Genomic DNA, 23674 nt, shown 5'->3' on the forward strand with positions numbered 1-23674 from the left:
AATGTCAAAATGTTAAAATGTCAAAATGTCAAAATGTCAAAATGTTAACTGTCAAATTGTATTGGTGTCAAAGAGTCAAAATGTCAAAATGTCAAAATGTCAAAATGTCAAAATGTCAAAATGTTAAAATGTCAAAATGTCAAAATGTCAAAATGTCAAAATGTTAATTGTCAAATTGTCAAATTGTCAAAATGTCAAAATGTCAAAATGTCAAAATGTTAAAATGTCAAAATGTTAAAATGTCAAAATGTCAAAATGTCAAAATGTTAATTGTCAAATTGTATTGGTGTCAAAGAGTCAAAATGTCAAAATGTCAAAATGTCAAAATGTCAAAATGTCAAAATGTCAAAATGTTAAAATGTCAAAATGTCAAAATGTCAAAATGTTAATTGTCAAATTGTCAAATTGTCAAATTGTCAAATTGTCAAATTGTCAAATTGTCAAATTGTCAAATTGTCAAATTGTCAAATTGTCAAATTGTCAAATTGTCAAATTGTCAAATTGTCAAATTGTCAAATTGTCAAATTGTCAAATTGTCAAATTGTCAAATTGTCAAATTGTCAAATTGTCAAATTGTCAAAATGTCAAAATGTCAAAATGTCAAAATGTCTAAATGTCTAAATGTCTAAATGTCTAAATGTCTAAATGTCAAAATGTCAAAATGTCAAAATGTCAAAATGTCAAAATGTCAAAATGTCAAAATGTCAAAATGTCAAAATGTCAAAATGTCAAAATGTCAAAATGTCAAAATGTCAAAATGTCAAAATGTCAAAATGTCAAAATGTCAAAATGTCAAAATGTCAAAATGTCAAAATGTCAAAATGTCAAATTGTCAAATTGTCAAATTGTCAAATTGTCAAATTGTCAAATTGTCAAATTGTCAAATTGTCAAATTGTCAAATTGTCAAATTGTCAAATTGTCAAATTGTCAAATTGTCAAATTGTCAAAATGTCAAAATGTCAAAATGTCAAAATGTCAAAATGTCAAAATGTCAAAATGTCAAAATGTCAAAATGTCAAAATGTCAAAATGTCAAAATGTCAAAATGTCAAAATGTCAAAATGTCAAAATGTCAAAATGTCAAAATGTCAAATTGTCAAATTGTCAAATTGTCAAATTGTCAAATTGTCAAATTGTCAAATTGTCAAATTGTCAAATTGTCAAATTGTCAAATTGTCAAATTGTCAAATTGTCAAATTGTCAAAATGTCAAAATGTCAAAATGTCAAAATGTCAAAATGTCAAAATGTCAAAATGTCAAAATGTCAAAATGTCAAAATGTCAAAATGTCAAAATGTCAAAATGTCAAAATGTCAAAATGTCAAAATGTCAAAATGTCAAAATGTCAAAATGTCAAAATGTCAAAATGTCAAAATGTCAAAATGTCAAAATGTCAAATTGTCAAAATGACAAAATGACAAAGTGTCAAAATGTCAAAATGTCAAAATGACAAAATGACAAAGTGTCAAAATGTCAAAGTGTCAAAATGTCAAAGTGTCAAAATGTCAAAATGTCAAAATGTCAAAACGTCAAAATGTCAAAATGTCAAAATGTCAAAATGTCAAAATGTCAAAGTGTCAAAATGTCAAAATGTCAAAATGTCAAAATGTCAAAATGTCAAATTGTGAAATTGTCAAATTGTCAAATTGTCAAATTGTCAAAATGTCAAAATGTCAAAATGTCAAAATGTCAAATTGTGAAATTGTGAAATTGTCAAATTGTCAAATTGTCAAATTGTCAAATTGTCAAATTGTCAAATTGTCAAATTGTCAAATTGTCAAATTGTCAAATTGACAAATTGTCAAATTGTCAAATTGTCAAATTGTCAAATTGTCAAATTGTCAAATTGTCAAATTGTCAAATTGTCAAATTGTCAAATTGTCAAATTGTCAAATTGTCAAATTGTCAAATTGTCAAATTGTCAAATTGTCAAATTGTCAAATTGTCAAATTGTCAAATTGTCAAATTGTCAAATTGTCAAATTGTCAAATTGTCAAATTGTCAAATTGTCAAATTGTCAAATTGTCAAATTGTCAAATTGTCAAATTGTCAAATTGTCAAATTGTCAAATTGTCAAATTGTCAAATTGTCAAATTGTCAAATTGTCAAATTGTCAAATTGTCAAATTGTCAAATTGTCAAATTGTCAAATTGTCAAATTGTCAAATTGTCAAATTGTCAAATTTACAAATTTTAAATTTGACAGCAATCATTTATAAATTAAAAAAAAAATTAAACAATAAATCAATCAGAAGTAAATTCTTCAATGTTTCCATTTGTTTGAGTCATGTCAGCCTTGCACCACACTGCTAAGTGAATTTGTGCTGATCGGTGATACAAATTAAGCACGAATACTTGTGCACAGCACTGACGTGTGAGATACAACTGCCCTTCGAGTGTTTACGTTCTTGGTCAATGAATTTGAAACATTTCGACATTTTCCTGTGATGGTATGCGTGAATTTTCGAGACCGTTCAATTCGGGAGGGATTTCCGCGCGATTTCAGCTCTGTCCCACTCAACTCAAATTGGGAGGGCCAACCTCACGGATTTCTCGTTTGCGTGTAGTATCGAGGTTTTTAAGCGAAGATGGCGTTCGAATGGTGAACGTCCGAAATGTCAAAATCGCGCAGTAGCACCAACATTAAAAAAAAAATTGGCTGTCTTGCCATGGCACACTTTTTTCGTAATATTGGTACCACTGCGTGATTTTGACATTTCGGGCGTTCACCTTTCGAACGCCATTTTCGTTTAAAAACCTGGATACTCAGCGCCGTACCTAGGGGTTGGCGCAGTTGGCGACCGCCAAGGGCGCCAGCCCTTGGGGGGCGCCGAAAACGATGATTGAACAAATTTATCATGTTATTATAAAATCCTAGAAAGGTATTCAGAACAAAAGGGGCGCCAAATTTTAAAGTAGGACTACAAAATAACTCGATAATCTGGATCGGAATATTACAAATATTATTTTATGTTAAACACTTGGGGCGCCAAAATCAACTATTTCAATAATTCTACCAGAATTAAATTTAAAATTAAATTCACTAAATTCATTTATTAAAGGGGGCGCCCAAGTGGCAAAAAGCTCAGGAGTTTTATAACAATTCTTTAAAGTAGCTAGAGATTTTATATTACAACTACAGTATATAAAATTCAATTTAAATTTCACCATTTTTTCCAGCATCAGGAACCATCAAGCTTATTTTATGTTTTGAAGTTGTTTTTTTTATATAATCAGCTCTTCAATTGAAATTTACACATTTCTATTGAAAATCTGAAATAAAAAAATAAGATATTTCAAGTTTAAAGGAAATGGCATTTGAGATATTTTTATCGTTTTAAATGCAAATTTGTGCGTTGAGATTGGCCTACGTTTTCGAAATACTGAAGTGTTTAAATTGAATATTTCTAACACAAAAAATGCTTTGACTTTTGTTAAATTTCTAGCAAAATATTATTTTTTCAGCATAAAAATGTTGGTTTTTTAAGAGCGCATAAATTGCTCTAAATATATTATATTCCTGAATTGATATATTTAAAAAAAACTTGTTTGCTATGCTGCTTGTATTCAATTGCTTGTAGCAAGAGTGAAAAAGTAAAATTTGGGTGTCTTCGACAAAGTTGCATGGATTGGCATGCCCACCAACTTTTTAGTCGTAAAAGTAAAATATTATACAATTTCTTGAAAATTTTGATTTGCAGAAACACCATTATCGCGGACCCATTAGAATTCAAACCAAAGCAAAATTCCAACTCCAAAAACAGCAATATTTTTTGGGAAAACACAAAGTTCCACTTAATTTTGTTACTAGGGACAATAATTTGAAGAATGTTTGTAACATTTTCCTTGGAAATTTTTGTTTTGTTAAGTTTTATGGAATGGATAAAGTTGCTTATCTTTCACATACATTTTTTATTTATTTCATGGATTCCATGTGTTGGGCTATCCAGTTCGCCTAAATTTTCACATTTACACAAACGGTTCTAAAAGTTTTGAGTGTAGAGGGTGACTATTCTCGAGATTTTAAATTTCCGGAATCGAGAGTTGAATTTGGATATTTCCAGGAATTCCCGGGACCCGGTAGTGTAACTATGCCAATAGTGACAGTGATGTATAAAGAAAAGTTATAAATGTGTTTCTTTTCAATGAATTCAGTTACGATTTATTCATACTTATTTAATGAAACGTTAATTAGTAGCCTCATTATTTTTGGGAACTATGATCTACCTCTTGATTTTTTTTTTTCTGAATCTGCAATACAACTTGTTGTATGAACTTGTTATTAGATTTTTGTGAAATAAAAAATTAGTTAATATATAATTTTCCAGTATCGGGATTTTTACAATATGATAAATAGCGACTCAAAACAACAATTTAAAGATGTTTTTTTCTTTTTTAAGGTCCATTGTAAATATTAATTGAAGAAATAGTAATCAGGAAAACCCGAATGTTCACATTTGGCGGGCTTTACAAAGATTTCCAGGGTTTTTTTGCCTTCCTCACCTCAATGAGGAAGGGCTATAAAATCACTCGAAAAATGAACTTCTTTATTAGATCTCGTAGACCCACCTTCAAGTATACCTATCGACTCAAAATCAAATTCTGAACAAATGTCTGTGCGTGTGTATGTCTGTAAGTCCGTGCACCGAAAAATATGCACACGATTATCTCCGGACTGGCTGAACCGATTTCGACCGTTTTGGTCTCATTCTATCTGTCTTGGGGTCCTACAAGACCCTAGTTAATATTATGAAGTTTAGTAAAGTACTTCAAAAGTTATGCTAAAAACACGATTTCGAATAAAATCCGGAAGATTGTATTTAGGATGGTTTTTGTAAGAAAACTTAGACTTAAGTGCTATCCAATGAGCCCAAAACGTTGAAGATCTGACAACCCTATCAAAAGTTATAACCACTTATTTGTTATTTGTACATTTTTTTGGCCGGATCTCAGATAAATTGATAAAACTAAGTCTTATTTATACTCTTTTTTGTGCCTCTGTAGTGTATTAACTTAATGAATGTAAGGAAGGCACTACCCACCTAAAGGTGGAGTAAGCATCGTTTTTCTTCTAAAATATAATTTAATATTGAGGTTTAAGCGAAACACAAAATTACTCCATGACATCAAAAAAGGAAATTACTTTGATACAGCGAAATTAAATTAATAATAATTTAAAAAAATAGAATATAAGGATTGCCATGCTTGAAAGAGGATATGGAAATTATACTAATCTTGAAAAGTATTTTCCCTCTTAGAAATAATAAACAAAAATAGAAAAAAAATTAGACTTTCTTCTTGTGGCTAACTGCTAAGTATGCTTTAAGGTAAATTTTGGGGTCCACATTATTATAAGTTCACCCAATTATAGTTATTGGAAAGTTAAAATTTACACTTTCTGAATTAGAAGATAAGAGAAGCATTGGTTCATTCGAACTTGAAAATCTTACATTGAACATCCAATGTTCTAAACAATTTCGAATTTTCAAATGTTTTTTTTTCTGATTAGTTTATATAATTTTGCTTCGACCAAATTTCCCGGGAATCGAGAGGTCCAAAAATGGTCAATTTCCCGGGAATTCCCGCTCGTCACCCTCTATTTGAGTGTAATGGTTTTTATACAAAACAAGCTCTTCCCGGCAAACTTCGTCCTGCCCTTTTTTGGTTTCCTGACGTTTCTTGCTTGTTTGCTAATTCAGCCTCCTGTGATCAAAATTTGATTTTACGCAGCTTTTCCCATACAATCTGCAGATTTTCCGGAATCGGTTCCAGAGTGGCCAAAGTTGTAACTTTTTGGCGTAAGAACCTTCCTTGGACTTATATGAACCCAACGCAACAAAGAGCACCTCGATCTGACGCTCCGTATTCAACTGATTCGCGTTCGAACAAAACCGTCGAAATTTTATATATATATAGATTTTAAGAAACTTGATGTCGAAAAATAAACACAAAAAAATTTCAATGTGTTAAAAAGGTAAAAACTAATTGCCTTTGTTTGAAGCTATGAATTTTCAAAAAACAAATTTTAGGAATTTTATATCAATCAAAAAACACAGTCACAGAGAAGAGAAATATTGTTTTCAAAAATAAATTGAAAAAAATAGGAAAAAACAAGTTTCAAAAGGATTCCATTTTCTAATCAGTTGAACTATTTTTTCAGGAATTTAGGAAAATTGTTTGTTGATACCATGAAATTTAAGCTAGGTCAGATCAAATTCTGCTTAAGAAGATAAAACAACACTCTGCTATTTTCAGTCAACATTAATCCTAAAGCAACTTTTCGTTACAACCTATCTGTATTGGAAACCAATAGTATATCTTTTAATCGATTGAAATGGTTTAAAAATAATAAAACATTCATTTGAATATTCTTCAAAGAATTAAACTGTGGTTGATTTTTTTTAGCTGTTATATTTATTTCATCAATTACCACTATATTATTAAAACTCTTTAAAGCAATCGCAACATATCAAAATGATGAAAAATTTAAAGGGGCGCCAAATTGATGCTTCGCCAAGGGCGCCGTGGACCCAGGGTACGGCTCTGCTGGATACTAAAATTTTTCGAATACTAGATTGAACAGAATCAAACTTTCAAATAAATAACTGAAAAAATAACTAAAATTTGATGATAATTCAGTGTATTACCGAAAACGTTCGTTCTTCTTTTTACCAGGAAACTCTTACCCCCTAAGCAATTTTTACGAAATCAGCTTATTTTTTTTTTTTAATTTTGTGTTATTTTTATCTGGCTTTTTAGGTATCTTCCGTAGGCCCAAAAATCTATTTTGCATCATCAGGTTGGGCCATATAATTTTTCATACAAATTTGGCATATGTTCATGCAAAAAGTTGGAGGTTTAAATGAAGACTACATCGAAAAAAAAGCAGGGAAAAATATTTCTTTTAATAATTTTTTGTCGTTAAAAATAGATTAAAAAAAACTATCTGTATTTTTTATATGATTTGATTTGGAATGTTCCCTAACATAATAGGTCTATTCACGTACTGCAGAATTCTGCAATTCTGCACGAAATCGGCAGCAGAGCGTTCCCGTACTTTTCTGCAACATAAGAAACTTTTTTCCCAGGCAGAACTTCTGCAATGAGAGAGACAGAAGTTGCAGCAAAACCGTTCCCGTACTTTTCTGCAAGCTCTCTCTTCTCTTTCTTGTTGAAAAGTGACTGCAAGTTGGTGTGATGGATGTTGAGTACACGCTTACATAAAGTTTGCAATTTGGGTGAAATCAAGAATTTTATTATTAGTTGTAATATTTTTTTTGTTTTATTATTACTAAATTGAATTAGTCTTTTGAAGAGACGTTTGTATATTTTGAATTGATGGATTTTTTGGGTAGGTTGTTTTTTTATGTTTTATTGGTTTTATTGAGAACGATTTTTTTGTGTTAACGATTTCATGCTTAGTTCATTAATGTAAATGATATAGCGATATTTTTTAGTGTTAAAATGATAACTTTTTGAATAGACTAAATTTGTGTGTTTAAATAATAGGTAAATTTAATTGCCAAATAATAAATTTTACCTTTAACGGTGCTACCAATTTGTATTCTTATTTGAACCAAAAAATATGATGTAATTTAGTCGAATTCTTAAATTTTAGGAAGTTTAAATTCTAAAATTCAGAAATTCTTAAATGCGCCATCTTGAATCACAAAAAGTACATTTTTATGGAGTCGTTAGAAAATCAGGTTTAGAGGATTTAGAGATTGAACATTATGACGAGTTCTGCGGAAAATAGAGTACGAACTGTTTCTATTTTTTTATTATTTGAGTTTTCATTTTTTTATGTACAGAATTTTTAAATTTTACCTATTTTAGTTTTTTTTTAGTTTCTTTATTTTTTATTATTTTTTTTAAACTGTAACTTTTGAATTTTTGGTGTTCTGAACTTTGAAATATTCAAACTTTTGATTCATTTATTTCGAATTTAAAAATATTTGAATTTTTAAGTTTAGGAACTTTTAAGTTAGAAACCTTTATTTTATTATTTCGAATTTTGAAAATTTAGATTTTTTGAAATTTTTAATATTTAATTTTTAATTATTTGTATTTTTCAAGCTTTGAATTTCTGATTTATTGTTTTTTTTCTGAAATAAATATTTGCATTTTTAAATTTCTCTAATATCTGATTTATTTTTTTCAAGTTCCTCAATTTGAAAAGAGTTTTTTTTTTATATTTTTAATCACGAATTGTGATTCATTTTTTTTTATTTGTCAATTTCGCTGCGTCACTGTTGTTCTTCGATGTTAAATCCAATCATAATTTATTTATATTATCTTTCAAACATTTTGCTATTAAAACATGTATTTATGGCGAGGGGTAGCTCGATTTATGGTCTATATAAATATACCTTCTATATTAAACCTTTTTCTTTTTTTAATTATGTTTTTAAAACGTACCTGCCATTCTCATTTCTTAAATTGTTAACCTAATGTAAAAGTTTTGAGTTGTTTCTAATATAAAATGTCTACCTAAGCATTATTAATTTCTAGTTTAATAAATGGTACATGCTTGATTTTTTAGATAAAATGTTGATTTGCATAAAAAATAAGTCCCCGTTCTAGAGGTAAACTTCTTTCAATTACAATTTTTGTCAATCCATTTTATTAATTGTATTGAAATAATTAAAAAAAACGTCAATACCCAATTTGAGTAAATCCACTCAACTGTGTACAATATTGCAGAAAAAGTACTGGAACGTGCTACCCAGGCAAAAGTTTTGCGGCTTCTCTCTTTGCAGAACTTCTGCAAAAGAGAGAGATGAAGAGAGCGAGCTGAAAAGTACGGGAACGTGCTGCAAAAAAGTGACTTATGCTGGCTGCAGAATTCTGCAGAAGCTGCAGAAATTCGGCAATTCTGCAAGTACGGGAATAGACCTAATATCACAGACTATGGTCTGTGATAATATGTTATCTTTGAAAAAAATCATAATCTGCTAAATTATTTTTACCAAGTTATGATTTTTTGAAAAATCAGTAAAATGTCAAAAAAAAAATTTAATGAAAAAACATGTTTGCAATCAAAAAGTACTTTAGTGACCCCTGGTAACATTTTAAGTTTACAGTAAGCCATAAAAGTCTAATTACGTTGAATGGGGGGTTTCAGAACAAACATAAAACCTGTAAGTTAAAAATATTACAAGGGACTTAAAGTAAATCAATTTCAAGTTATAGACATTTTTTAGTTAACGTTTTTGAAAAAAGTCGACGTTTTTAATCTTAAAAATTGTGCCCATGATATCCCATTGTTGAATGACTGAGAAAATTCTCAATATTTTGCTTTTTTTGAACATTGTTGATACGACTTTTAATAGGGGGATGGCGTCGCTATTTTTAGACCACGTTTTCCACTTTCTCATCGAAACCGACTACTTTATCGACTTAATTTTGCTGGGCGAGATAGGACGCCGTCTATTTTTAGACGATGACTCAGCACTTTTACACTCTTGCGCATTAAAAAACCAGGTGGCAGCACGTTGTAACGCCACGTCCCTATTGCTGAGATATGGCCAAACAAAGACAAAAAGATATAACAAATTAAATTTTCACAGTGTTTGTTGCCTATGGGCATTAAACTCTCGTTTTTAGATATCACAATGTTTTGTGAATATATAAAATCGATCAAAAATATCGTTTTCAAGATACCGAGTTTTGATCATTTTTATAGCATTCTTGTTACAATGTTTATATATTTAAAAGATAAATCCCTCCCTAGACCATGCCCAGAATCGAAGGACAAAAACTTTTTTTAAAATTTGCAAAGGCTTAGCTTTTGAAAATTAAAAAAAAAAATAAGGCGATCGATGTTTTTTTGTCTTTTAAATTAAAGTAACGTAATTTCTTTTCTTAATAAACTATTTTGTACATTTGGCCCGCAAGCTAATTTGAGCTTCAAATTGGGCTCGGTATCCAAAAACTTTGAGCACCCCTGGTTTAGTCGGAAGTCGATCAATCCATTACTCTGTCAAAACAATTTAAAAAAAATTGATACTGCTTTTTTGTAATCCACTTCTACTGAGTTTGAATTTTCGATTTACTGTAATTTTGGATTACGTAGTACTGCATTACATCTTTCTGTCAGATTTGTTGTTTCATTTTTGTAATTCTGAATTACAAACATTTTAATGGTGTAGATTTGTAATTTGTGATAACTTCTCCAGAAAATTTTTAATTGCTATTTTTCTGTGCAATAATTTATCACGCTCGACTTGTGGAACAATTTTGATGATTATAATTTTGAATAAGCTTCTATTTTTCAAAAAACACTCGCTCATTTTCAAAATAATTTAATAATTTTTAATTTGATTCATTTAATTATTTAAATGATTTTAAATTTTAGCAACTTTTGGTAATGAGGTTTTGCTGACCTATGATTTTTCGTCATTCACGGTATGGATGATCCGGTGCTGGCTTTTGGTTGTTCGCGGCATTGATGGTTCGGTGCTGGCGATATTCATGACGTCGATGAATTCTTCGTGCGGCGAGTATCTTAACTTACATTATTCTGAGAAATAGCGCTCAAAACAAAAATACTAAGAACAAACGATTTTTTCATAATTTTGTATAAATCAATTTATTAAACAATCCCTAAACCCGCATTTTTTCAGCTGAATTTCGTCATCAACCCACATCCTACAGCTTCGACAAATGCTTATTGTCTCCATTCACACTTAAATGCCCATTGAACGCTTCAATGCTCTGGTACAACGTTTGCGCGTGCAGCCCCGTATGTTCCGACCGGTGCAGATTCCGTGCCTGCTTCCTTAACTGTTCCGCCGTCAGGTCCTTGAACTTTTCAAAATCTCCATGCTCCGTGATGTAATCGTATCCCTGTGGGTACAAATCATCCCCGGGAAAGACAAAAATGGCCGCATCCGAACACTTGTACTGCACGGGACAGATGAGCGTGCTGCCACGGGCGCTACGCTCACGCGCAAACTGGACCACCTGGTCAATGTCGGGCATGTGGACCAGCCGATTTAGCTCGTAGTATTGGGGTGGAGCTAGCCAGAGCTTTTCCTCGCGGTGAGCTTGGAGTAATCCGGAGGGGGTGTCCCACTGGAATTTTGAAGCCTTGGTAAAATGAAATCTTGTTTTTTTTTCATCGAGAATACTTACGAAATGTTCCGCCACCTCGTGCGGTTCCGAGCGCACCTTCGGCTGTTCGTCCAGAGCAACCAGATAAAAGGCCGTTTCGAAGCGTCGCTTCCGGAACATGGCCGGAGTGAGCCACGCGGACCACTCGTACATGTTGAGCAAATCTGGCACGATCTTCAGCTCGTCGCAAAGCTCCACAAACTGCTTCTCGCCATCGTGGACCTGTTTTTGCCAATTTTCAATGTCGAAACCTCCAACAGCTTTGCTGAACCCACTGGCACTCGAGCCAGCTTCACTCTGCTTGTGCCCCAGAAGAACTCCCAGCTCTTCAAACGCTTCCCGCAGTGCGGTTATACGTAACGATACATTCCTGTCCAACGTATTGGGGTCATCGTTCTCGAAGATGAACGGTCGTGTTCCACCGACCTGGGTCAGTCCCACCAGCTTTTCCTTCGAAATGCCCTGCTTGGCAAAGAAGTCCGTCCAGCTCAGAATCGCGTCCTGCTTGTCGACGGCACCCCCCGGGAACACGATACTATTTGGCATGAAGGCAGTCTTTTCGGTTCGTTTGAATACCAACACCTGAAAAACCAAGTGGGTAAGGAGATCAAGGTCCACTGGAGACACAGTAAATCTGGACACGTACCTTGTAGTTGAAGTTATTCTTCGATGCCACTCGATTTCCATCCCTGGCTAGGATCAGCAAACTGGCCGAGTCACGCCAGTATTTGGCGAATTTTCTCATTATAAGTTGCTTTTTTTTCTTTAGAATAATATCTTTCTAAAAGTCACTAGAGTGCGAGACTGTGATCATGTAAGAATGATTACGAGCTCGAGCTTTGATAAATATTATTGCTGTTGACGTCGGGAGCGATTGCTGTGTGTGAGTGAGTTTTGTGTGTAGACTATGATTAGGAAGTGAGAGTTTTAAGCCAAGACAAGTTTATTGGGGGTTATCTGGATAGGATTTGTTCACCTGACCGAATTTGTGTACTTTTTCGAAAATTTAAAGTTTAAGAGTTTTAAAAATATTCGGAAAGATCATAGCTTTTCCTACATAGAAAAATATTCTATTTACAACAACTTAAAATATGACTTTTTCAATCCATCTTGAGAAGGGATTCTCTGATCGATTTGGTATTTTCGGCAAAGTTGTGGGTTAATATGAATAACTTCGCAAAAAATATGTGATCTAGGAAAAAAACAATTTCAACATTTATTTTTAAATTTACATTCTATTACTAAAAGTTGAATTCTGCAAACATTTTTTTTAATTTTAAAATGTGTTTATATGTTTTAGGGAAACAAAAAAAAAACCTTTTGTGCTTGATTTTTGGTGCATAATCTGATACCGGAGTTAAAATAGCTAACCTCTTTCGTGTTTTTTTTTTTTTCATACAAATGTCAACTTTAAGTATGGACATTGGACCTAAACCACAATTTAAAAAAAAAACAAATTATTTATTATGTTTCATCAAGCGTAAGATTTTGAGAGAGCAAAAATATTTGTTTTTGCTCAAAGAAAATGAAAAAAGGGGTTATTCCCTGTTTTGTAGTCATGATTCAAATGATGCGATCTATCACACCATAACAAAACAACAACAAATACTTAACTCTTAGATTATTTAAACACACATTAATTATTTTTTAGAAAACCCAATTTGTTAAACAGCTACTGTTGAACGGAATATAAAACCTCAAAAAAACTATTTTAACCGTTTAAAAACATTTATATGAACATCTAGCAAAACCTTACAAACATACTGAATGGTTCTTTAAAACATACAAATATATTGAAAAAAGTTTGTATGCAAAACCTGCACAAATCTGAACGAAAATTAAAACACAGAACTAAATAAAAATAATATTTTTTCAAGAAACTTTATCTAATTATCTAATAATTCTTTTAACTTTTCAAGGAACTGCTCACGTAAAAAAACAATTCATAAACTTACAGAGACGAAACTATTCTCTATATTCTTAAGAAAAAAAAGAGCTGCTCATTAAAAAAATCCAAAAATTCAGCAAAAATAATGAAGAAACGCACTCGATTAAAAATGCGAAACTTAAAGAAAATAATTTGTAAAATCCCAATTCGCAATTCGCAATTTTCAGTGTAAGAACGGGCCTTGACCGATCTTATGCACCAGGTTTCCGAAAAACACGCACTGCCCTTACACCTACATCTTACCCTTGCTCTGAGTCAGTACGAGCAACACGCTAGAACACGCTTTGAGTGTTCGTGCCAGGCATGCACACTGTCTTTTTGTAAAATCCCAATTATTTTAAAATTAAGGATCATGCATTAAAAAATGCAAAAACTCAAAAATATCAAAAGACTTTTTTTAAATTACTGACAAGAACCGGACGCCGGACGCCTTCATAGGACCAATAAATTGTGCAACGTAGTGCGAATGGTTTCATTCGACTATGTATTTGAAGGACTGCTCCTCATAGGGAAGTTCGGATTCAATAGTACTTGTTTTGCTGTTTTAGCATAGTATGATTTAATTTTTTGCTTACAAGACTAAAAGATACTCGAATCGTACCACGTTGCACGACGGGATGAATTTAGGTGCACATTAGGAAATCGAAAGGGTGATTTTAAATCGTCACAAATAAATACTACAAACAATCAGGAAAGACATCTCCCTTATCTTGCATCGTCACAACTCCTTAGCCGTACAATTCAGTCATTTTGAAACAGATAAATCACAAATCTTACCTTCGGGTCTTCTACGAGGCTGGCCCAGTTCTATCCGACTGCTGCTGCTGCAGTCTCATCTGCAGTTCCATCTGTCGCCTGTGTTCCTCGCCCTGCTGCTGCCTGGCCATCAACCGCTGCAGCTGGTCCTTTTTAATACTGGTGATTGCTTCGCTCATGATGATGTCGAACCTGAGCGCCAAATCCGGATCGTTTTCCTCGAGTGCGAACATTGTTTGCGCAACACGGTGCCCAAGTGTTTCACACCGTGCCCAACTGTCCTTTCTGCGATTATGTTGTTCATCCAGGATGGCGTTCGTTTTGAGCTCCAATCGGTTTAAAAACTGCTGTTCCTGTGACGGACCACTTTGCGGTTGCGGAGCAACATCCGGAATGCTTTCGCTTCTCTCACCAAACTCTGCCCCGTCCGCACCCTCGGACGTGCCGCCGTGCGTCATTGAGTCGTTGAAATATTCCGAATTGTCCTGGAACGGTTCGCCACCGTTCGATTCATTCTCCGACGGTTCGCCGGACATGTGATAGCTGGGTGATGTCGCCGTTGAGTTTGATTGTAACTCTGGAAACTCGCTCTTGATCATCGACACAAAATTGTGCCCTGCCAGAGAGGCCATCGGAAAGCTGCCGTGCTGGCGCTGCTGGATGACCAACTTCGGTTTGTTCCACCGACGATCCCGCGAGAACGATACCGTGTCCAAGAACTTGAACTTATCGTACAGCCGCCAACATTCGGTCTGGGAAAGGCCCTTGGAATCGCGGAGCTTCTGCTCGCGTTTGTACTTTTCCCGGAGGGCAACAAACTTTTTGTAAGCTTCGGAACCTATCAACAAAAGACCCAGAAATCAAACATCACGCCCAAATATTGAATATCAAACCACAATTACCAGACAAGTTGAAGGGCGCCCCGACTTCGGCCCACTTTTGCTCCTTCATTTCCCGGTTCCGGTACATCGGCATGTGAAGGTTCCACAGGATCGGAGTTTCCTCCACCAGTTTGATGAACCGCTCGTTCACGGTGGAGTCCTCCGGAGTATTGATCGCCATACGCATTTTTAACCGGTTTCGAACTACTTCACCTGCAACATTACACGTGAAATTCACAGATTAAAACTTGGATTTAGTTTTGCTACTGAACCGACTAAAATGCACCGCCGAACGTAAACAAATAACACTCTCGCAGCATAAATGTCAGAAACTCTCCACCCGGTCGTCGAAGAGAGGGGAAGAGCATAGCTTCAGAGACTGGGAACGGACACATCATAAAAATGCTATGGTGAAGATAAAGCGGTGGAGACGCACCATAGTTCGTTTCATAAGTTAGAAAATTTCTGAACACCAAAGTGTGCTACAACTTTTGAAAATTTCATCAATTCGATGGTAACATTTCAAAAGGCATCATGTACATTTTGACACTTTCTGGGTTATTGCATATTCTGAAAGTACTCCTAATATGCTACCTCTCCACCAAAAATGAGCAAAAGTTACTTCAGTAAAGTCTGTTTAATCATAATTTTAAATAAAGTAACATAAACAAAATCTCTGCCATCAGCAGTCCCTGTTTATATATTGCGCGTATTCCCGAAAAAGACACGCGGCATACCAGCCTCGAAACGACGCGCCGCACTTTCGGCAAATGCGCGCTGTCAAATCCCATACTGTGCGTTTTGTTTTTGTTGATCTTCTTCTTCGAATCGCATGGCATTGTTGCCGGGAATGTTTTTTATTGCACCAAAAGTGCAGAAAATCGCTGGCAACAGTGTCTGCGGCATATTCTGAAATGCCACGCGGCGTGTACCTTCGAGAGAAACGGACAATAGCCCTGTCAACCTGTCAAATAGAAGACAACATCTGGGATGGGATAAACAAAGAGAAAAAAACCTATTGTCAAACTAAACCACTTTCAACATGGCCGCTTCTGTCAACCTAAACCAGTCCTTTCTTATGAGGAGAAAATGAGAAGTATTGTAATTTGAGTTGAAAAAAAATAAAACAAATTTAAATCAATTTCACAAATAATTGTAAATTGAATTAATAGATTGATTAAAATATTTTCAATTGAAAGGCATTTATTTCTATCGTACACCGAATGTTGACTTATCAGCATTTTCATTTAAAAAAACAATACATTTCATGAACCGACTATTCTTTTGCCCATTTAAAACTATTGTTATTTTTTTTGAGCGTCACATAGAAATGTCATCTAGATTGAACAATATTAAACCTGTGCTTCCCATGAAATTAAAATGTGGCAAACAAAAATAATGGCCACAGTTTAGCCTATTTGACTTTTTTCGCACTTTATTTCAACACATTGCCACAAATTGAAAAACAAACTTTTATGCTCTTTGAAGTGAATGAATTGGTACAAATTTGAATTTTTGCCAGCCATTTCTTTCGATTCTGACGCCTTAGGGCGTGCGACCTAAGGAATGTTGACTTTCTTTAAAGTTGAGTAAAAATTGCCGTTGAATTCGACGTGCTCCTCTTTGGGGAACTGGGAAAGATTTATTTACTTTCTTTGCGTAACGGGACAACGACAGGAGCAGATAAAAAAAATCTCCCCTCCCATTTAATGACTTGCAGGCTCGCTTGCAGGCTTTTTAGGATTTTTTTAGATTGAGGTAAGAAAACGCATTTAAATCGTATTGCATTTTTCACATCCAAATGAAAATTAAAAATCTTTCATATAAAAAACACATTAAAAATTCAAGAAGTGAACATTTTTTGACTCATCTTTGATTTGCCAACCATTTCAAGTAATTTGTATCCGGCAGCTCCTTATGAACGGATCCACCGTAAAACGATGGAATATAAACTCAGGATTCTCCACCCACGTCCAACCGCAAACTTTAACTGCCAAATTAAAAAAAAAAAACTGCGAGGAGAAACTAAACAACAAGTCATCCACATACTTGAGCACTGAGTTGAAAAACATCATCAAGAAAATTTGAATTGTCAAGCTATCTGAATCACAGATTGCTTGATATTTGTTTTCGAACACGAATTTTCTTGCAAAAAACAGAAGAAGAATACAAACGTAAACACTCAAAAAGAAGACTCTATCCAGCCGTCCCGTCCCAGGACAACATGAACCTCGTGACGAAAAAAAAGCATCATGAAAAAAGCGCCATGTACATTCGGCGAAGAAAAACGAATCATAACAAAGCGTCCCCCTCAATGACAGCAGGGTGATATAGACGTTGGTGATTTCAAAAGAAGTTATATTTGTTTTTCTCAAATAAAATTACGGAAATGATGTTTTATTGAATTTGGATGATCAAGTATCAATAAAAGCAAGGTTTTTCATCGTTTGTTATCATTAGAACATCTTACTTTGCTTTTATATTAAAATGGGAATTGAAAATGGATGCTCAACATTCAAATGCGTTTTTCTCAAAAAGGATGGTGTGTACATGATGCTTTTTGAAATGTTGGCATCGAATTCAACAAAAATCATGAATCGAAAGATGTCCACTGTAATCTTTAAATTGTCATCACTTAGTCAGTTATTGGGTCAGTTTTTGGTTATAAAAAATTGGGTCCTAAAATGAAGCTTAGATTGATGATATTATTGTTTACAGCAGTGTTTCTCAACCATTTGTGTTCCATTCCCCCCTTGGCTGATTTCCAAGAACTTCATTCCCCCCTCCCTTCCCCACTTTATTCTGAAGTTATTGATTTACATTTGCTGTCCATTTTTATAAGAACGCAAATTTCACTTAAAGATTTCTAAAAATAAGTACTTTTTCTAAATTTATTTGAAAAAAAAAATTGAATTTATTTTATTTTTGATATTTTGTCTTTAACTGCTCATATTTAATTGAATAAATCTAACAAAAAATATCTCATGACTTTTTTATTAAATTTGTTTCTGTTTATTTTCACTAAACTACTCTTGTTCAATACGCAATTCAGTGTTCTGCTAATACTCTGATCCATTATAATAATAATGATAAAAAAAAATCTTGGAGTGCCTGGAATAAGACAAAAACTCACAAAAGATATTACTTGAAAATAGCATATTTTTTTAAGCTTGAAGTTTGCAAAAAATCACAGCAATTTTCATAAATAGTATTCTCAAAAAATGTAAAAAAAATAAAACTCTAAAATAATATTTGAAACCCCAACTTTTTCTGAAGAACTGTCCAATTGGGTCCTAAAATGAAGCTTAGATTGCTGATATTATTGTTTACAACGTTAAAGCTAATTTTTCTAAGTACAATGACCCTTTCAATTTTGAAAAATTAACCTCGCGGTCCTTCTTGACAGAAAAGCTCCTACTTGACAGCTCGTTCCAAGGGGACCATAGTTGATCCATCAAAAAAATGTTGTCTTGTCAAAAAAATGCATTAAAATGAAAAAAAAGTGATCAGAAATCTAGGGGTTAATCACTTCGAGTATACTGCATACGCGTATCATACGCACATAATATTCTAATTGTCTGCATACCGTACTGACGATATTGTCCGTTTCTCTCGAAGGTACACGCCGCGCGGCATTTCAGAATATGCCGCAGACACTGTTGCCAGCGATTTTCTGCACTTTTGGTGCAATAAAAAACATTTCCGGCAACAATGTCATGCGATTCGAAGAAGAAGATCAACAAAAACAAAACGCACAGTATGGGATTTGACAGCGCGCATTTGCCGAAAGTGCGGCGCGTCGTTTCGAGGCTGGTATGCCGCGTGTCTTTTTCGGGAATACGCGCAATATAGACCCCATATTTGTCGCATATGAGGTTATATCTACCCAAATATCAGCGTGGATATCATACGCGCATAATACTCGCGCAGTATTCCTAGGTTGCATACCGTATCGACTCCAATATTGGCTTCATATTGGTACAGTATCAAAAGTGAATTGTCCTTTGTCAGAAATGGTTTTTAATCGTGTTTTTTACCGTTGCAAATAAAAATTTACACAGGGCTTAAGTACCCAATTATTGCTCGTCTCAAAAAAAAAAAAAAATACAAATGTCTGAGAAATATTGAAAAAATCATTTTGTATTGTTCCAATAAATGTATTACACAGTTAAGGCTGATACGCAGATGGGAAGGAACGCAAAACTCCATACAAAAAAACGCCCAAGAAACGGTCAAGGAAAGGGTCACGAAAAGTTTTTTCTTAAGCGGTACGCAGCTGAAAAGTAACAGAAACGGAAAGATTGAGTTTGACGTTTCTTCGCGCGGTGCTTGTTTGTAATATGTTTTGATGAAAAAATCAAAGAATTGTAATTTTCCTTTTTGAATGCGACTGATAATTACAAACGTTTTAATAATTTTGTATTGGATATAATAATATTTAAAATTCCCGCCGAATCTCAAAAAGCAGAATATTGAAACTAAAAGGACAGATTAAGTTTTTTTGGTCGAAATGGAGTAAAAAAAGAAGTTGTCTTTATAGATGTCGGCCATCGTGTCATCAACAATTTATTGCTAGTACCAACCAGCTTCCTCTGGATTATGAGTCCCCTGCTCTGTCCGATTTATCCACACTCGCGGGACCAAAATGAAGTAAATCAGAGTGAAATTAAACTTGACAATAATCATACAAATATCTATGTTCTTACTGAAAATACAATAATAATCTGAAATTTTGAAATCCAACCAAACAACAAATTCAAAAATATAAAAAAAACAAACATTTCAGAAATTTCAAATAACATTTTTTTTTTAAATAATAAAGGAAATTTCAACAAAAATCTGGAATTTGGAAAATCGAAATTAAAAATATGCAGAATTGAATAATAATTTTAATATTCAAGTTTTTTATAAATTCAATAGATCGAAAATGTTAAAATTCAAAAAGAATGTACAAGTCGAAATTCTAAAAGTTTTAATAATCGGAAATATAGAAATTCGTAAACACAAATTTACGAAAACCTCAAAATCATTGTTATAATCAAAAACTCTATTTCTTCCAAAATTAAAAAATCTAAAATGAAAATTTAAGAATAAAGAAATTTAAAAAAATTAAGAATAAAAAAATTTAAGAATTTACGAATTTAAGAATTTAAGAATTTAAGAATTTAAGAATTTAAGAATTTAAGAATTTAAGAATTTAAGAATTTAAGAATTTAAGAATGTAAGAATTTAAGAATTTAAGAATTTTAGAATTTTAGAATTTAAGAATTTAAGAATTTAAGAATTTAAGAATTTAAGAATTTAAGAATTTAAGAATTTAAGAATTTAAGAATTTAAGAATTTAAGAATTTAAGAATTTAAGAATTTAAGAATTTAAGAATTTAAGAATTTAAGAATTTAAGAATTTAAGAATTTAAGAATTTAAGAATTTAAGAATTTAAGAATTTAAGAATTTAAAAATTTAAAATTTAAGAATTTAAGAATTTAAGAATTTAAGAATTTAAGAATTTAAGAATTTAAGAATTTAAGAATTTAAGAATTTAAGAATTTAAGAATTTAAGAATTTAAGAATTTAAGAATTTAAGAATTTAAGAATTTAAGAATTTAAGAATTTAAGAATTTAAGAATTTAAGAATTTAAGAATTTAAGAATTTAAGAATTTAAGAATTTAAGAATTTAAGAATTTAAGAATTTAAGAATTTAAGAATTTAAGAATTTAAGAATTTAAGAATTTAAGAATTTAAGAATTTAAGAATTAAGAATTTAAGAATTTAAGAATTTAAGAATTTAAGAATTTAAGAATTTAAGAATTTAAGAATTTAAGAATTTAAGAATTTAAGAATTTAAGAATTTAAGAATTTAAGAATTAAGAATTTAAGAATTTAAGAATTTAAGAATTTAAGAATTTAAGAATTTAAGAATTTAAGAATTTAAGAATTTAAGAATTTAAGAATTTAAGAATTTAAGAATTTAAGAATTTAAGAATTTAAGAATTTAAGAATTTAAGAATTTAAGAATTTAAGAATTTAAGAATTTAAGAATTTAAGAATTTAAGAATTTAAGAATTTAAGAATTTAAGAATTTAAGAATTTAAGAATTTAAGAATTTAAGAATTTAAGAATTTAAGAATTTAAGAATTTAAGAATTTAAGAATTTAAGAATTTAAGAATTTAAGAATTTAAGAATTTAAGAATTTAAGAATTTAAGAATTTAAGAATTTAAGAATTTAAGAATTTAAGAATTTAAGAATTTAAGAATTTAAGAATTTAAGAATTTAAGAATTTAAGAATTTAAGAATTTAAGAATTTAAGAATTTAAGAATTTAAGAATTTAAGAATTTAAGAATTTAAGAATTTAAGAATTTAAGAATTTAAGAATTTAAGAATTTAAGAATTTAAGAATTTAAGAATTTAAGAATTTAAGAATTTAAGAATTTAAGAATTTAAGAATTTAAGAATTTAAGAATTTAAGAATTTAAGAATTTAAGAATTTAAGAATTTAAGAATTTAAGAATTTAAGAATTTAAGAATTTAAGAATTTAAGAATTTAAGAATTTAAGAATTTAAGAATTTAAGAATTTAAGAATTTAAGAATTTAAGAATTTAAGAATTTAAGAATTTAAGAATTTAAGAATTTAAGAATTTAAGAATTTAAGAATTTAAGAATTTAAGAATTTAAGAATTAAGAATTTAAGAATTTAAGAATTTAAGAATTTAAGAATTTAAGAATTTAAGAATTTAAGAATTTAAGAATTTAAGAATTTAAGAATTTAAGAATTTAAGAATTTAAGAATTTAAGAATTTAAGAATTTAAGAATTTAAGAATTTAAGAATTTAAGAATTTAAGAATTTAAGAATTTAAGAATTTAAGAATTTAAGAATTTAAGAATTTAAGAATTTAAGAATTTAAGAATTTAAGAATTTAAGAATTTAAGAATTTAAGAATTTAAGAATTTAAGAATTAAGAATTTAAGAATTTAAGAATTTAAGAATTTAAGAATTTAAGAATTTAAGAATTTAAGAATTTAAGAATTTAAGAATTTAAGAATTTAAGAATTTAAGAATTTAAGAATTTAAGAATTTAAGAATTTAAGAATTTAAGAATTTAAGAATTTAAGAATTTAAGAATTTAAGAATTTAAGAATTTAAGAATTTAAGAATTTAAGAATTTAAGAATTTAAGAATTTAAGAATTTAAGAATTTAAGAATTTAAGAATTTAAGAATTTAAGAATTTAAGAATTTAAGAATTTAAGAATTTAAGAATTTAAGAATTTAAGAATTTAAGAATTTAAGAATTTAAGAATTTAAGAATTTAAGAATTTAAGAATTTAAGAATTTAAGAATTTAAGAATTTAAGAATTTAAGAATTTAAGAATTTAAGAATTTAAGAATTTAAGAATTTAAGAATTTAAGAATTTAAGAATTTAAGAATTTAAGAATTTAAGAATTTAAGAATTTAAGAATTTAAGAATTTAAGAATTTAAGAATTTAAGAATTTAAGAATTTAAGAATTTAAGAATTTAAGAATTTAAGAATTTAAGAATTTAAGAATTTAAGAATTTAAGAATTTAAGAATTTAAGAATTTAAGAATTTAAGAATTTAAGAATTTAAGAATTTAAGAATTTAAGAATTTAAGAATTTAAGAATTTAAGAATTTAAGAATTTAAGAATTTAAGAATTTAAGAATTTAAGAATTTAAGAATTTAAGAATTTAAGAATTTAAGAATTTAAGAATTTAAGAATTTAAGAATTTAAGAATTTAAGAATTTAAGAATTTAAGAATTTAAGAATTTAAGAATTTAAGAATTTAAGAATTTAAGAATTTAAGAATTTAAGAATTTAAGAATTTAAGAATTTAAGAATTTAAGAATTTAAGAATTTAAGAATTTAAGAATTTAAGAATTTAATAATTCCAGAAAAAAAATTAGTTTCCTAATTTCCTAACTTCCTAATTTCCTAGTTTCCTAATTTTAAAAATTTCTTTATTTCCTAATTTCCAAATTTCCTAACTTCCTAATTTCCTAATTTCCTCATTTCCTAATTTCCTAACTTCCTAACATCCTAATTTCCTTACATATTAATTTTCTAATTTCTTAATTTCCTTGTTTCATAATTTCATTATTTTCTTATTTTCTTTATTTTACTAATTTGCTAATATCATAATTTCCAAATTTCCTAATTCCCTTGTTTCCTAATTTCCTAATTTTTTAATTTCCTTATTTCATAATTACATAGTTTTTTAATTTCCTTATTTCATAATTACATATTTTTTTAATTTCAGTTTTTCTTGTTTTAGAATTTAAGAATTTCTAAATTTGCTTTTATTTATTGATTTCCTAATTTTGTTTATAATTGTTGTTAAAAGTTTTAGAATAAACATTTTTAATCTATTTAATTTAAAGTTTTGAATATTTTTAATCTTTTTATTTTTTCCTCGAAAGAACCTCAAGCGCGCACACCGTCAATCGCGCTCATACCGAACTGTCAACTTTTCTTGGGGGGGGGGTCACGAAAAGAACACGCAACATTTCTTGACCGCGTTCCTTCCGATCAGCATACCGTACTTTAAAGTTGAAACTTTTTAAAATGGAATTTTAGGAAAAAAAACTAATGTCGTTCTAACTAATCAATGAAACAGATAGTTGCATAGAATCGTCAAATAATGATTTATTTATTTTTTTTTTTTTGCGAATACGTTTAAAGACATTGAATTTCTATTGAATCCTCATTCCCCCTCTAGAATGGCCAAATTCCCCCCCAGGGGGAAATTCCTCACCGGTTGAGAAACACTGGTTTACAGCGATAGAGATTATTTTCTGAGTACAATGACCCTTTGTACATCCACAAAGAGTTTAAAATGGATTTTGAAATCAATTTTGAAAAATTAACCTCGCGGTCCTTCTTGACAGAAATGCTCCTACTTGACAGCTCGTTCCAAGGGGACCATAGTTGATCCATCGAAAAAATGTTGTCTT

At 30.8% G+C, this 23674-nt stretch overlaps 2 protein-coding genes across 3 annotated transcripts; both read right to left on the bottom strand.

Annotated features, from left to right (window-relative positions):
• Nucleotides 1-10562: 10562 nt before the first annotated feature.
• Nucleotides 10563-11999, bottom strand: LOC6033195 (nucleoside diphosphate-linked moiety X motif 19). Of its 2 annotated transcripts, none has more exons than XM_038257852.1 (3): nucleotides 11756-11999; nucleotides 11135-11691; nucleotides 10563-11074 (listed from the first exon to the last, which is right to left on the bottom strand). In XM_038257852.1, the coding sequence occupies exons 1-3, from the start codon at nucleotides 11856-11858 to the stop codon at nucleotides 10649-10651; spliced, it is 1086 nt and encodes a 361-aa protein (XP_038113780.1). In that variant the 5' UTR covers nucleotides 11859-11999; the 3' UTR covers nucleotides 10563-10648. The 2 variants fall into 2 exon arrangements, with proteins under 2 accessions (XP_038113780.1, XP_001843675.2); XM_001843623.2 differs by having other exon boundaries at nucleotides 11135-11695; nucleotides 11760-11997.
• A 1604-nt stretch (nucleotides 12000-13603) lies between these two features.
• LOC6033194 lies at nucleotides 13604-15032 on the bottom strand. The gene is made up of 2 exons (XM_038257948.1): nucleotides 14720-15032; nucleotides 13604-14655 (listed from the first exon to the last, which is right to left on the bottom strand). The coding sequence occupies exons 1-2, from the start codon at nucleotides 14883-14885 to the stop codon at nucleotides 13850-13852; spliced, it is 972 nt and encodes a 323-aa protein (XP_038113876.1). The 5' UTR covers nucleotides 14886-15032; the 3' UTR covers nucleotides 13604-13849.
• Between the last annotated feature and the right edge of the window lie 8642 nt (nucleotides 15033-23674).

Source organism: Culex quinquefasciatus, chromosome 2, assembly GCF_015732765.1.
Source record: "Culex quinquefasciatus strain JHB chromosome 2, VPISU_Cqui_1.0_pri_paternal, whole genome shotgun sequence".
Lineage (NCBI taxonomy): Eukaryota > Metazoa > Arthropoda > Insecta > Diptera > Culicidae > Culex > Culex quinquefasciatus.